Source organism: Perca flavescens, chromosome 8, assembly GCF_004354835.1.
Source record: "Perca flavescens isolate YP-PL-M2 chromosome 8, PFLA_1.0, whole genome shotgun sequence".
Taxonomy (NCBI): domain Eukaryota; kingdom Metazoa; phylum Chordata; class Actinopteri; order Perciformes; family Percidae; genus Perca; species Perca flavescens.
This window is the reverse complement of record NC_041338.1, coordinates 13,747,289-13,763,505: the sequence shown is the minus strand read 5'-3', so window position 1 is coordinate 13,763,505 and position 16,217 is coordinate 13,747,289. Positions and strand designations below refer to the sequence as shown.

General features: G+C 43.7%; 1 protein-coding gene across 2 annotated transcripts in view; it reads left to right on the top strand.

Moving 5' to 3' along the window:
* Window positions 1–16,217, top strand: part of dusp8a (dual specificity phosphatase 8a) — a 48,120-nt gene that overhangs the window by 18,450 nt on the left and 13,453 nt on the right. For both annotated transcript variants that reach the window (XM_028585576.1, XM_028585577.1), the window contains exon 3: window positions 1,292–1,430. In XM_028585576.1, coding sequence (XP_028441377.1) covers window positions 1,292–1,430 — 139 coding nt within the window. The remainder of the gene's footprint in view (window positions 1–1,291; window positions 1,431–16,217) is intronic.

The window sequence follows — 16,217 nt, the reverse complement described above, 5'->3', positions numbered from 1 at the left end:
ACTCCATTACCCTCCCCCCTTCATACGTTCCGCTCGCCCTCCTCCCTCTCTCCTCTCCTGTCCAGTGGCGGTTCAATGATGCAGTGATTCATAGCTGCAGTAGGCGCTGCCTGATGGTCATGTGACCAAAGCCTGCCTGACAACATGGGCAACAACACAGCCCTGCTGGCGTGTGCGCCGCCACATGCTCACACTCTTCCATACAAACACACACACACACACACACACACACACACACACAGGCACACTCTATCACACTGGCGCATGCTCATATCTTCTCACAATCTGATATAAACAGCATCACACTGATGCATCGATGGATGCCAACACCCTTTGCGACGTAGCCAGCTTTTATGATTTTACTGATATTACCGCCCAGTATGACAAAACAAACCTCTCAGCAGTATCTGTGCCATAAATATTACCGCCACTGATGCACAGTGCAGCACTCAGCCCTAATGCGTTATGTATAACCCTATGCTTTATCTTTATAACTTAGAATCACCTGTAGTTCATCCTGCTTACTGTTGCAGTCACTAGCATCCATAAAGCCAGTGTTTATAACTGCCATAACTCCCTGTGGTGTGTTTGTGAGTTCATTGCTGCTTCCTGGTGTGTTTTAGGGCAGCAGAGTTGTCAAGTGTTTAGGGTACTAGCTCAGTGTCAGACAGTTGCAGGTTTGAACCCTGCAGCATCTCGTGTGTAGTTTTTGTTACAAAATCTGTTAGGAGTGAACTACTTTTTCTCAGCCAAGAGGAAATACTCCCTAGCTCCCTTTGAAAAGGATCAGTTGGTCTGATAACATATATATATATATATATATATATATATATATATATATATATATATATATATATATTTAGTGTGTGTGTGTGTGTGTGTGTGTGTGTGTGTGTGTGTGTGTGTGACCCAATTGCAATGAAATCTCAATTACACAGTATTAAATTCTTTCAATTCCAGCCACTTTCACTTTCAGCTATATATTTATGGCTATTTAAGACCACTTTTGCAAGGCACGGCCACCCTCATTTTAATTAAGTATTGATTTATGTTTTTATTGATGCCTCTATGTTTTTAGCTCTTTGATTTTAGGTTGTTGTGTTGTAATTGTTGGAGCATGTATTGCAAGACAAATTTCCGTCTATACGGACAATAAAGTGCTATCTATCTATCTATCTATCTATAGTAACTAACTCTGTCTTTCTTGTTGGCACTGGATGCTTGACATACTTTCCACAGTAGCACTGAAAAATATCTCTCCTCTCTTCCTTGTTGTTTCTCCTTTGTGCAGGTGGAGCTGGGCAGGAAGCAGGAAGTGGTGGTTTACGACCAGAGTTCCAAAGAAGCGGGGCATCTGTCCAAAGATGGCTTCGTGCACATCCTGATGGGGAAGTTGGAAGGCACCTTCCACAAAGTCTCCCTGCTCACTGGTACGCGAGAGAGCGTGGAGCATGAGTGTGATGGTGATGGTGTTTTGTGTTTTTATGTAAAAACAGAATGGACATTTCTCTCTTTATTACACACTTCCTAGTGTACAGCGGGCAGGTGCGCCTCACCTCACCACCCTTGTCTGATTTGAGTGTAGTTGTTTGTCATTCTACAGTTTGGTCAGCAGATGTCACTGATGAGCACAAAAGGGGGTCTTCTCCTCACATTAGACCAGTTGTTCCTCATTTCCCGACTGGCAGTAATCACACTTTCACAGGTTTACAGGTATGCGTGGAGTTAGAAAGGAGAGGATGAAGTGTAAAAACCCCGGATAAAAAGCCTTTCTGATGACTCTTTGATGTCTAAGCTTCCCCGGAGTTGTTCTCGTACCCAGCATCACTGAAATAAAGCTGAAGCTTAACTTCAATCCTCTGGCCTTATTTACCACAGTTATTATCCTGTCATAGTGTCCACTTAGCACACTTAGACTTATAATTGAGCTTCAGCAAGACTGTTAATAGCCTCGTTGAGCTAATATCTCGATTGCGGTGGCTGCAGCTTTTCGTTACGCACACATCCACCAGCAGAGGCTTATGAGTCTGTCCCAAATGTGTCAGCGCAGCAAGGGGAGTGTAATCTGCCTCAGTCCGGACTGGAAATGAGACGGCAGTAGCATGCTGCTCAGGCAAATCTCTGCTCTCTTCTCTGCATCCCCAATCTTCTCCTCCTCTCAGTTTTCTCCCTCCGCTGGGAGATTAGCGCTTTTTCATGAGTCATTCATAGATGAGGAGGATTGCCTCAAGGCACCCGGGCTCCACAATTAGTCACAGTCACAGAGATGTACTGAGCACATGCTTAGGCTGGGCACACACACACACACACACACACACACACATGCAGCCATGTTCAATATCACACACACTCTCGCTGATTGTCTCAGAAAGCCACGTTTTTCCTCCTCAGCTTTTTTGATCAGACATCATACCCTTCTTTAATGAGAGACCCCTTGTCAGCGATTCCCTCCTCCTTATCAGTCGCCTCAGCTCACTCTCGCTGCGATTCATCTGGAGGAAAAAAGAAGAAGAATCGCACTTCTTCCATTTCTGTCCCCGCTTTTCTGCTGTTTCCACGACAACAGTGGCAGAGAATATTCCCCACAAGGACTCAGCCAATGGCGTTGGCCGTTGTTTGGGTGGGTGCATTATTGGGGTTAGTGGAGCTAGCACTAGCTAGGAGCTGCGTCTGTGAATACTTGATGTTTATGCGTGCATGCGTGTATTTGAGTGGGCAGATTTGTGCCTGATCACATGTGGATGAGTGCTGCAGGATTTGTTTGCGTGTCAAAGGAGCGGAGAGTTTTCATGAGAGAGATGGCATGCATGAGAGACAAGGAGAAATGGTTAAAGCTTTGCACATAAGCACACAAGGATAGAGTTTTGTTTTGTTAGCATTTAACTGCTAAAACCATAAATCGATCTACAGAAATGTATTGGCTGCAATTACCGTAATAAATGTCATTTATGAAGCAGAAATGTCCACCCAGCTTTTGAAAATTGTCACAGGCACTATTTTCTAAAATGTATAGGGTAAAAATAAAAGTTAAAGTTCTCATTAGTTGAGGCCCTTTTTTCCATTCATACCCTTTTTTTTCCATCTTTTCATCATTCCTGGCTTTGCTTGGCTTTAACCCCCCCCCCCCCCCCACCCCCGTCACATTCTTAAAGATTCAAGGTAGTTTAAAATTGCAAACAGTAATCCTCCTCTCTCTTCCCTTCATTCCCTGTCCTCCTTCTCCCCCTACCTCCCTCTTTTCCACCTCTCCCCCTGCCCCTCTACTGAACCTCAGGTTTATTATGTTAATAAATCCTGCGATGACTTCATATCTTATTATGACTTCTTTTCAGCCTCACGTATGCAGACCACACAGGCACACTTACAGTACACACCGTGACATTGCTGCAAATCAAGTGAGGGGTAATACGGGTGGGAGGGGATAGGAATGAGGGTCAGATAGAGAGATAAAAAGAAAAGAATCCATAAATGGGATGGACAGGGTGAATAAAAGAATAATCACTGAGCTGTCTGGGGGGAAAGAGGATTTTCTGCCCGAAATGTTACTTATGCAGAAGCTTGCCAATGGGAGATTAGGGCACAGTCTTGCAGAGATACACTTCTCTAAAGTAGTTATGTATGTATGTAATGTTTTTCACATTTTGAAGTTACATTTTAATGACTTAAACTGTCCATAAACTGGGGGTATTCATTGCAGGAAAGATGGGAGATTGGCAGATAATCTGCTTGAATGAGATGTTACACAACCATAGTGCGTGTACTGGGAATGTATTGATCTAATAACTATCAGTGACTCGTCTTCGGTTTCTCTCCATTCACTAAATAATCAATAACTCGGGCTCAGAAAGCACACAACTTCCAACATGTGGATGATGTCATGGAGCAAGCCATGTCCCAATAGGGCCATTGTTTTTGTGAATGAGAAAAGTAATCCGGGTAGCGAATTCTCTCACCCTGTGTTTACTTTGAAATGTATATTCACGCCGGATGTGGTGGTGGCAGTTGATGTGCGCACGTGTCTTTGTACGTAGGCTTGTGTACGCGCGTATGTTTGCGTTATTACTTCATCGACTGTGTGAAAGAGTTTGTGAGAAACATGTCTCTCTGAGGACAGCAGTATATTTACCATAGCAATGATCTCACCCAGTTGGAGTTCAGGCTGATGTGTCTTGCCTTTTTCAGAGTTCGGACTTTGCATGTGTGTGTGTACGTATGTGTGTATTTGTGTGTGTGTGTGTGTGTGTGTGTGTATTTTTTTTTGTAGAGAAGGAGAACATTGCTTGGTTGGAGCCAGCTGCCTCCCCAGTGGGTCTAAAGTTTGCGTGTTTCCCACCAATCTGCTGCACACAGCCAAACCAAAGACAACACTGCCTGCTAGCGTGTAGTTAGGTGTTGTGTTAGCTGATGCCAACTGTGTAGCTGTGTCATGCGTCACATCAGCTCTGATGTAGGCCTACCGGGATGACATGTATTGATGTTGGCATCTGAACCGCGTGTTCCAGTTTTAGCAGAAGAAGCTGCAGAGACGGCATAGAAAGAGAATAATAATCAAAAAGGGAAAAGAGAGAGAGAAAGAAAGAGAGAGCAAAAAGAGAGAGAGAGAGAGAGAGAGAGAGAGAGAGAGAGAATGTGTTGGATATGCACTCATGTTCTGCAGATAAAAAGAGGATGGGAGGTGGTGATTAAAAAATGACAATGCATTTTATATTCAATGCGCAGGCGTTTTGTTGAAATATTGTAAAAACTGTCAACTGAAAATAAGTACACTGGAAAATAGAAAAAAATGCACAAAAGAAAGATTATAGAAGGGGCTGACAGGAAACGCAGAGATTTATCATCTCAGGAAATTAAGGTGTAGGGACAGGGATGCAGCTTTGCAGGTGTGTATTTAATCCATCTAATGCATGTGTGTGTGTGTGTGTGTGTGTGTGTGTGTGTGTGTGTGTGTGTGTGTGTGTGTGTGTGAGTGTGTGTGTGTGTGTGTGTGTGTGTGTGTGTGTGTGTGTGTGTGTGTGTGTGGAGTTTTCAGTTGTGCAAGGCTGCTCCTAATCTTCCCTTGCGCCATCTGCCAGTGTTTTTTGTGAGATTACTAAAGCGGCACACGACTGGGTCAAAGAGAGAGAGAGAGCGAAAGGACAGAAAAGGACCACGCACAAGCAAAGGAGATAGAGATGAGGAATGGTGGCACGTGCCGTACGTGTCTAGATTCTCTGTACTGGGAGACCTCTGAGCACTGACTTAAAGTGATGGTTTGGAGTAATTTTTTTTTTGAGTCCTTTGCACGATGACCTCGAGCCAAACACCCCCACAGAAGCTTTTTTCACCTGGGTCGAACATTGGACGAGTTAGCGTTATCAGCTGAATAGCTTAGCGCAGCCGCTAATGGATCCGAGAGTGTGTCTTGTACATTACCCCACTAATAATGCCTGAAATGATACCTAACTTCTACACTAGTACAAATAGGTTATGTACTCATAAAACGATGGATTGGAAAGTTTGTATGTACACCAGAAGTTTATGTAAATAACACTTGCCTGCTGGCTTCTGCTCTCTGCTGTTGTTGTTGCTGCTGTAAGACGAGTGCTTAGGGACCGTCTACAAATTACAACACTGAAAAGAGATACAATAAAAATATTTTATATTTATATTATATATATATTTTATTTTATATTTTTTAAAGTAAGTGCTGTAGTATAACTAGCAGGAGACAAGTTATAATTGAGGTAAGTTTGGAGACATTACCTTATTTAATCATTAAATTAATAAATATTTTTGTTGCATCTCTTTTCGGTGTTGTAATTTGTAGACGGCCCAAGGCACTCTTACTGCCCGGTAGTAGCAGCAGCAGCAGCAGCAGAGAGCAGAAATCAACAGGCAAGTGTTATTTACATTAACTTCTGGTGTACTTAGAAACTTTACAATCCATCGTTTTATGAGTACATAACCTATTTGTACTAGTGTAGAAGTTTGGTATCATTTCGGGCATTATTAGTGGGGTAATGTACAAGACACACTCTCGGATCCATTAGCGGCTGCACTAAGCTATTCAGCTGATAACACCAACTCGACCAATTTTCGACCCAGGTGAAAAAAGCTTCTGGGGGGGGTGTTTGGCTCGAGGTCATGGTGCAAAGGACCCTAGGGTGAAATTACTCCGAAACAGTCGCCAATTAGCATTGCTTTTGAGTTCTAAAACGATAAGCTATTCAACAGAACGATTTTGATAAAGGATTAATCGTTTAAGTCATTCCTCAATAAAACATTTTTCCCGGCTCCAAATCGACAAATGTGAGGATATTTCCTGCTTTTCTCTGTTTTACTGTAATTTGAATATATTTGTATTTTGTACTGTTGGTCAGACAAAACAAGCAATTTAAAGACATCCCCTTGGGAAAGTGTTTGGCGCACTTTTCACTATTTTCTCACACTTATAGACGAAATGAATAGGCCTGTCGCCGGAAAAATGTCGATTTCATTTATTGTTTTTGATTGTGTTTGGTTTTTATTCAAGTGCAGTTTTTGTTAACAGCGACTGAGAGTCCATTTTATTTCTTGTTTTTGGTTGTTTTGTTCATTTATTGTGGATATTTAAAATGTCTTCCAGTTCCAGTGTTAAATATTCTTTAGAAATTTAGAAAAAGTGTATTGATCTTTGAAAAGGTGTACCTGCATTATTATGTACATTAGATGAAAATGGTCTCAGAATCGTTTATCGCAATCATTTCTGGGACAATTTATCGCCCAGCAAAATTTGTTATCGGGACAGGCCTATAAATGATTAATCAATTCATATTATCATATCATAATCAGATCTATAGATTTGATGATTTGATAATGAATATGATAGTTGGTTGCAGAACTAGCTGCTCACCTGTAGATCGGCCTCATACCTCCACCTGTCATGTACCAGTTAAACAGGCTTGGTGACATTTGCGCTGTGTGACATTCCATACCGTGCACTAACTAAGTCTAACCAGGTTTTGAATGTGTTGTACTTTCACACTAAAAAGTGACTGTATACTTGCATACTAAATTCTCTTAATTTCTGAGTATGCTGCTAGAATCTAGGGGAACTTGTACTATTTTCCCCCAGTTGTATTAAATATTTAGCTTTGTCTTTGTCAAGTCTAATGGCAGGACTTTTCCAAGATTTGATTGATATACAGTTTTTGTAAAATTAAAAGAAGAAGAGTAGACTATAGAGATTGTTATATGGTACATACTGTAGTATGGAACTGGGAGGCAGTTTGGGTTTTCACAGGTTAGCATGCTGACTCCCACGCTGTCAGCCTGCCAGCTCAGTGCAGAAGCACACAGGACGAGACATGGCGATGACATGCTGATGAGAGGTATTAGGACATGAAAGGTGCCTCTCTCTCATTTTCTTTCGCTCGCTCTCTCTTTCTTTCTCTCACACACACTAAAAACACACACACACAGGAGCTGCTGTGTACCCTGGGGCTTTGATGAGATCAGGTTAGGGTGTGACTGCAGCGAAAGAGGTGCAAAGGTCAATACAGTTATGTGTCATTCCTCTGTGCTGTTATACAACTGGGCGGCGACCCCTGTGTGTGTTTGTGTCAGGTGCGGGCGCGCGTGTGTGTGTGCGCGCATCTGAGAGAAGTTGAAGAAGTGAGGTAATCGTGGGAGACCGAATCTCACAATGCACCCGTTCACAGAGACATTCCAATGAGCTACATAAGGAGGTCTGTTTGTGTCAGTGTGTATGTGTGTTTTTGTATGTCTGTGTGCATGAATATGTGCATATGAAGTAGTGCGTGCACGCGCATGAGGCAATGTTTGAGAGTGCACGTGTGAGAAAAAGAAAAAGACAAAACAAAAAGAGGACGGCCATTGAGGAGATGAGGTAATACTCCTCATTTCATCCTGAATGAGTGGGTGTCTTCACGTAGGTCCTGCGCGCGCGTGTGTGTGTGTGTGTGTGTGTGTGTGTGTGTGTGTGTGTTTGTAAGGGTGCATGTGTTCAGTTGGCTACATTTATGTGCACTCATGTGTGTATGTCAGTCAGAATGTGTGTGGTCGGAGAGCTCATTCAGTGACACAAGCCATCATTCTGACCCGTGTTGTGTTCCTCAGCCTCCTCAGAGCTGAAAGTCTCGCTTTATGGTTTCTTCTTCTCCTCCTTCTGGAGCCCAGCAGGAAGTCTCCACCTCCTCTAAACACACACACACACACACACACACACACACCTGCAGAGTTATTGAGTGCAAGTGTGTGCTCCCAACAGGCACGGATCACAAATGTTATGTGATTAGAAACTGCCAAAAGCTTAAACGTTTTCACAGTGAAATGCTTTCTCTCGACTTGAGATGGCGCTGCCGACAGCGCCATCAATTTCCGGAGATACCTGTGTGATGGAGATCAGGTTGACATGATCAATGAGTCAAAGTTATTCACCACTCTGCGCCTATGGCTGTGTTGGCCGCAATGCCGGTCAGAGAGGTTGTTGCGGTTGTGTGCCTGAGGTCCATGTTCTCCCTTCCTCCGTCCTTCGTCTTTCCTCTCTCCAGCTTCTCTATCATCCCCTTTCTTAACCTCCTAACCTGCCCTCTCTGCACCTTCTTGCACCTTCCCCCACCCCCTTCCTCGGACCCCTCTCCATTACACCATGGGGAGCTCCAGCAGATCAATGATTTCATTGAGAAGGAGCCAGTGGTGCCATTAGGAGGTGAGCTCACCTTCCCCGGGGAGAGCTGACCCATTATTCTCAATGACCTCGTCTTTCTCTCCATCCCTCCTTCAGCCCCCCCTTTACCTTCCCTCCTATTTTTTCCCCCCTCCTCCTCCTTCTCCTCCCTCTCTCCTCTCTTCTGTTTCACGGTGCTGAGAACAGAGCTCTATTTTTAGTTCCAGACTCCTGCGGTCGTCACATCTGGCGCCAGTGGCCTCGGTGCTCTCACCCTGGCCTGTAGATACACAAACACACACGGGCCCAGCCCCAGCCAGCACCAAGGGAGCACAAAGGTCAAAGAAAATGGCCTACAGAAATATCTATGACATCACCTCCCCTGCACTTGAAAAGTCTTACAGACTTTGAGAAGCTGTGGAGCTGCACGGTGGCACAATGCTCTGTTTTCTGCAAACAGTCATGCTGCAGGTATGTAAGGAGCTCCTTTTTTAGGCCCACACCTTGATGAGGGATTGTGCAAATACTTAACTTGCACACACTCCTGCGAGCGAGCAAAAAGCATGCACACATGGGCAGACTCAGTCACACATAATATGGTAACAGGGCCCAGAGGAGGCCTGTACAGAGTTTTATGTAACAATGTTCTGTTTCTGCCAGTTCTCACCCTCTCCCTCGTCTGTCTGATTGGCCTCACATGATGAGCTTGATGTCATTTTCCCCTTCTTTCCCCTTAAGAACCAGAGAACAAAAACAGGCCAGCGTGTGTGTGTGTGTGCGTGCGTGCGTGTTTATGCGTCTGTGTGTGTTTATGTGAGCTGTTGCCAAATGTTTCCACCATGACGTGATCTCACTGCTCTGCTTGCCTCCTGCTCCTCTTCCCCTTCTCCTCCATCACTCGGGGATGGGGGAACACACACACACACAAACACAATGCACACAAGTAAAACAGTCATACGTATATACTCTAGCATGCAAATAAAAGGACATTTTCTCCCAGATGCACACATAGGAGATGTCATAAATTCCAAGCAGTGCAGATAAAGATTAGAGCTCAAGATGTCAGTGCACACACACACACACGCACACAATATTTAAGCCTAGATGTGCTAAAAGCAAAGTGACTGACCTTTTCTATTACTGTATTGTATGCATACAGAATGAGCAACATGTACTATTATGTCCTCAAACTCACAAGATCAGTGTAAAATTTTACCATAATTAAATATATTAAATATAAATAATAAACTGATAATAACTCTTTTGTACAGTATGTCACAATTCAGTTAATAAAGTCACTACATAACTATTCACTAGCGAGGACCATGCCACAACAATATGTAATTTAAAGATTGAATGAATGCTTGATTATAATGAATGTTAAGAGCATGGGAATAGATTTGGATGGTGGGTGAGATTGAAAAGAGATGTCGTCTGGTTGGTTGGTCCTGGAGGATGTACTGGAGAGGTGCTTTCACCCGAGCTGATTTCAGTCCTGTGCATTCCCCTCTCATGAGAAATGAGAAAGGAATGCACAGGACTGAGTAGGAAGGGAAGAGGGTAGGAGGGATGAGGGAGGAGATGATTAGATAAGTCAGAGTAGGGATGAATGGAGGGAGGGATGGGGGGGAGTGAATGGATGAAGGGATGAGGGAAGAGGGGATAAAGAGATGAGGTAGGCGAGAAGTCAAGGTACCAAAGGGAAAGGGAGGGTGGGGCAAGAATGCGGAGACAAACAGCACTGAGTGGGTTGGCTTGGAATATAAAGGCTGGTCAGTGGCCCTGCTCCCAAAACTAAGTTAATTCATTAACTTCATTGAAAGACTAAAGGCAGTTAGAAAGATTAGATACTTGAGTTTGTTGGAGGATACAAACAAATAGCTACAGCATGACTAAAATAGAAACAATCAACAAGTGTGTAGACCTTATACAGAGAATATGACCTGCATAATTACCTTTGCTCCCTACACGATGCAGTCGGCCTGTATTATACTAAGTAAAGCATGTGGAGAACTCCTGCTTGTACCACAGTGCCCTAAATACTTCCACCATACTTGTTTAAGCTGCTTTGTGTATACAGTCCATTCACAGTGCATACCTTCTGGCTCCTGCTGCATTTTAAGTTCCTCTAGAAGCCTTTTGAACATCCCAACCCGCCCCCCTGTCAGGCATTCATCCAGCATGGAATAAAAATAGTTTGTTTAAACTGTTACCTAGGCAGTGTCAACACATCGGGTCAACAGGAGCTGAAGTTGAACAGCGTGCTAACCCAAGCCAGTTTCTCAGCACCTCATAACTCCAACCTCACCATGGATTTGGGCCAAGCACGCCGTAGTTTGGTTGCTGCGCCATCAGTTTACCACTGCGGCGTTTATCCTGATGACTCTGACATGTGGAATGGAAATTTCCAAGGGCAGAAGATACGGGAAAGGAGTAGCTAAAAATGATACTAGTTTATCCTACACAGAGCTGGCCCGCATCCACCAGATTCCATTCGTGCTCGGACTGCCCACTGGCGCTCCTGTCATAGTCGTTCCCTGGAACAATGGTGGATTCCTGTTTATCGCTGTGCTGCCTTGATGCTTTGAAGCCGTTGCACTTTATCTCTGGCATACCACAGCGCCGCTTCCTTATTTACCCAATTGCCATGTTTTTTTTTTCTTTCTCCAGCTGTTTTAATCAGATTTAGACTGCACCTCCGCCATGTGGATGAGGTTCTATTTCTTGGCAGCCTTCTAAAGTGTGTTACAGCATGAGAAAATCCATTGTAATGTGCACTTTGCTAATGAATTCCCAAAAAAAGACTTTTCAAGGCTCATTGGCATTGAGTAGACTAGTTGCCTGGAGCAGAGCAGATGAAGACAGCACTTTTCCTGGTATTTACTAAGACTTGTAACAGATTTCTTATTGCCATGAATTTGTGCTGACCACACAAACTTTTTGCGCTGAAACTCTGGGGCTGCCGCTGCTTCCTGATAAAAGCGAGAGATTTTTCATCGCCACAGCAACAGGCTAATTTTGGAGCTCCAGTCAAGCCCACAGGGCCCGGATTGAGGAATGCAGCAGTTTGTGATCATTCCCGGTCCTCCTGATATCTTCGCCCCTCTGTGCACACATTAAACACAAACACGCTCACAGAGTCACTCATACACAAACACACATACACACACATGCAGGCAACCCACAGAGAGGCCACTTCCCTCTCTGTTGTGTAACTATTTCCTGTTTCTGATGAAGTGACATCAGGGCTCCCTGGGGTGAAAGAGGGAGACGCCTAGGGAACTGAGCATGTATGTATACAAATGTGTGTCATGAGTGTTTGTGTATTTTCACTTTTAACAGTGTCTTTTGATTTAGGAAGAAGAAAAAAAAAAGGCCAGAAGCACCACCAGCCGCTTTAAAAATAAATTTTAAAGCACCATAAAGCCATTGGCAGGGTGCACACAGAAAATGCTTGCCCAGTTCCTCTCACAGCATCGCGTCATTCCTTCTCTATTGTTCTTCTCTAGCTGGTGGAGTGATGTCACTGCAGCATTGTGGATGTGACACAATCACGCACATACACACACTCTCCAGGGCCTGTAATGGCAGGAAAGCCAACCCTGACTGCGGGTGTTGCGATAGCCACGGTCACCATGTCCTGTACGCCCAAATGCAGTCTCCAGGGTGTAACGCCGTACATGTCGAGGCTGAATGAATAATAAAACGAGTCTTCAGTCATGTGTTCTTTTAATCGGAATTAATGTGCAGAGTTTGTTTATTTTATGTATACCATATTTCTTTTCCAAAAAATCTGTTCCATAATCTTCGATTTAGTATCAGTATTTGAGTGAATTTATTAAAATTGTATCTCACTGGAAACGCCATCAGGAATATTGAATTTCCATTTATGTTTGGAAAAGAATGATTTTTGAAAATACTTCTTTCCTAATGCACCGATTTACATTTGAGGTCAGTGGAGATAACTTGGACTCACATGTTTTTCATGAGTCGTACTGCGTGCTGTGATGAGATAATAGGAGTTGTTGTATAAAAGAATATTGGGTGGAAACTGATCATACCGGTCAGTGACAGGCACAGGTAGACACTCTGGATGGACTACAGGCAAACACCCTGCTACAGTCTGACACTGCCTGAGCTAATTATGAGACAGGTAGACAAGACTGTGTGTGTGTGTGTGTGTGTGTGTGTGTGTGTGTGTGTGTGTGTGTGTGTGTGTGTGTGTGTGTGTGTGTGTGTGTGTGTGTGTGTGTGTGTGTGGACCAGATGGCTTGGCTTCCAGCACTGCTGTCAGGACACTGTGTCTGTCAGCCTGCCCGCTGCACTGATAGCTAACTAACACTGAACTGATCTGAGACCTGCCTGTCAGTCCGCATGTACCAGTGGTACAAACTCATTAAAAACAAACTGATCCGCTGTCAGCTCCTCTCTGTCGGAGCAGTGCATTACACTGCTTGTGTGTGTGTGTGTGTGTGTGTGTGTGTGTGTGTGTGTGTGTGTGTGTGTGTGTGTGTGTGTGTGTGTGTGTGTGTGTGTGTGTGTGTGTGTGCGCGCGCCAGACATGCGAGAGACAGTAAGAAAGAGAGAGCTCAGGTGTGTTTTCAGTGTGTTGTTGCCTTCAAGTGCTGCAAGGAACCCTGTGCATCCCAGCATCCCAGCTGACTTAACATCCCAGGCCATTAGCATTTAGAAGAAAAAATCCGTTATGCTCTAGTGAACCTGTGTAGACCAACTCACCTCTGGGGAAATTAGACGAAAGCGGATTGCGCATACACACACACACACACACACACACACACACACACACACACACACACACAAATTCTTTAAGTTTTTATTCCTGAAGACTGATGCATGGTTCCTGCTCATATTTACCTTTTATTCTCAATTCCACACACACACACACACACACACACACACACACACACACACATGCATTACTCATCTATATACAACCTCAGAAAACAGCTGTGAGCCGTCTCCCTCCCGGCTAAAAATAACGTTCATTTTATATACTCACACTTTTACACAAAGTGAATACACAGGCTTTATGTGCATGCAAACATACTGTAAGCACATGCCTGCGGTGGCCAGCAGCATTTCACATTGTGAGCCTTAACTGCCCCCCTTTTTCTCCACGTACACACAACGCTAAACATCTCCAACTGAGATTTTTTAAGTAGTGCATCTGGTTTATGAGGGCCCGTCTGGTCCTGAAAGCCCCCCTCGGTGTGTTTGATAGCTTACCCTCTTCTCTTTCTTTCTTTGTGTGTGTGTGTGTCTTTCTATATGCGCTTGCTTGAGCGTATATATCTGTATATCTGTGTGTGTGTGTGTGTGTGTGTGTGTGTGTGTGTGTGTGTGTGTGTGTGTGTGTGTGTAAACTAATTTCTTGCTAGTGAGATAGATTTACTGCTGCAGTAGCCCCGGGTGCTGAGCTCTTCCAGGGGGTTAAGTTGTTTGGAGGGCAGGGGGTCTTCTGCATGACTGATGCGTCTCAGGCCTCCCTCCAGGCTGCACAGATAGAGATGAAACTACCGCATGCATGAGCACACCCACCCACATGACCAAGTAGTTAATTATAGTGCTGTCTTTACATCTAAGAAGCCCATCCCTCCATCTTGCTCTCGTCTTCATCTCCTCAACCTTTCTTTTTGACATAATCGGCTCAATTATCCGTCTGAAAACGGGAGTAAGGGAGTTTTAATGGGAGTTTTAATAAATTAGGAGAGAATATTGACAGTGACACACAGATATATATATATATATATATATATATATATATATATATATATATATATATATGGGGATATAACGTTTTTTTTAGCTTAATGCGCCAGTGTTAAATAAAGACTTTTGCCCAAACAAAATTATAGGTCTTTTTTAAAAAAAGGTTTCCTGATTTAGATCAAGACATATCTAATGGATGAATAAATTACCTCGCCTTCATATCAGTCCAGGTCCTTTCTTGTCTACACACACGCCATTACCCACACCACCACTAATGTCCCCTTGCAATATGACTACATCATTTCAGCTACCATTTCCCTATGGATTCAAACACCCCCCAATTACTTCCAGCACCCCCAGCTACCTAATCACTCCCCCATCTCCTCCAGCACCTCCCCCACCTTCAATTGCTCCATCCCTTCCGTCTATCCTCCCCTCTTCCTCCCCTGGTGACTACCTCACCCCCCAGGCATGACAGCTGTGTTCTCCTGTAGGCATTACATCACTGAAAGAGAAGCCTGTTACTGATCCCCTGACAACCAGCACTATCAACACACACACATACACACACACACACACACACACACACACACCAATACACATGCACATACAGACCCACACTTGTGCACCTAAGTGTGTTTACGCATGTTGGAGCAAATAACTGTCTACCCTGTCCTGTCTAACCCCCGCAGCAATGTCCTCTCTTGTCTTCCTCTCACCTTGCTCCGTTCATCCTCTTCACACATGGTTGCAACACATGGGTTCACACACACACACACACACACACACACACACACACATACACACACACAAGGATGAACTCACACACACGTTAACTCATCACCTAACCTGCCCTATCCGGAGAATGACATCTCTCTTTTCCGTGATATCCTGACAGATGATCTGTGGTGTCGGACGACTCTCCTTTCACTGCCTGTCTCACAGAGGAGTGATGTGGGTACGGGCTCTGACGAAATATATCAAATGATAAATATTTGATTTATATTCTAATGTTAGTACAAACTTCCATGCTAGGTTTTTGTGTAGAATATAAATCTATTATTAAGACTGTTTAGGAATTATTGTTTGAATTGGTCATCTTAGACTGTGATGATAGGTGTGAGGCTCTGTTTCTTGAAAACTGTGGATTAGAACAACACAGGTTTCACTAAAGAAATCAACGTTATTTGTAGCCAAAGGGCGATTGGTTTTGCAAAGTGCAGCTGTGAAAGAGAAACACAAGATTCTTGTTCTCTTCCAGAACAGAATAAAAACAACGACCATCTACAAAACCCGTAAAATTGAGTAAATGTTAAGTATACTTTGTACAAGAATTACAGGCGAAGTGCGAAAAGTGTTTAGAGTGATAATGCAGATCAGAGAGAAGATAAGCAACTTTCAGGTCACACCTGTCAGTTTACAGCGCCATTACTTCAGTACATTATATATTTGCAGTCACAAAACTACAAAAAACATTTTCACTTGTTTTTTTCGACAGTAGTCAAGTGCGGAGAAAGCATTTTACATCTTAATATATTAGTCTTAACACATTGCTTGTACATTCGTTCTCGAATATATGTTTAATGTGTCTGTTTGTTATGTATGCACCGATCACCAAGGCAAATTCCACGTACAGTAAGTGTAACTTACTGTGGCAATACACCCTTTTCTGATTTCTGATTTCTTCTCCTACTCTTTGCACCATTGAAAACACATGGGACTTCCAGTGCAGAAAGCCTGTGCCATGCTGTTCTACTCTCCAAGGCCCCTTTGGCCTTTACACACCTTCTCTCTTTCTGTCTTACACCCCCATTTCATACTCATCTCCACTTCTCTCCCT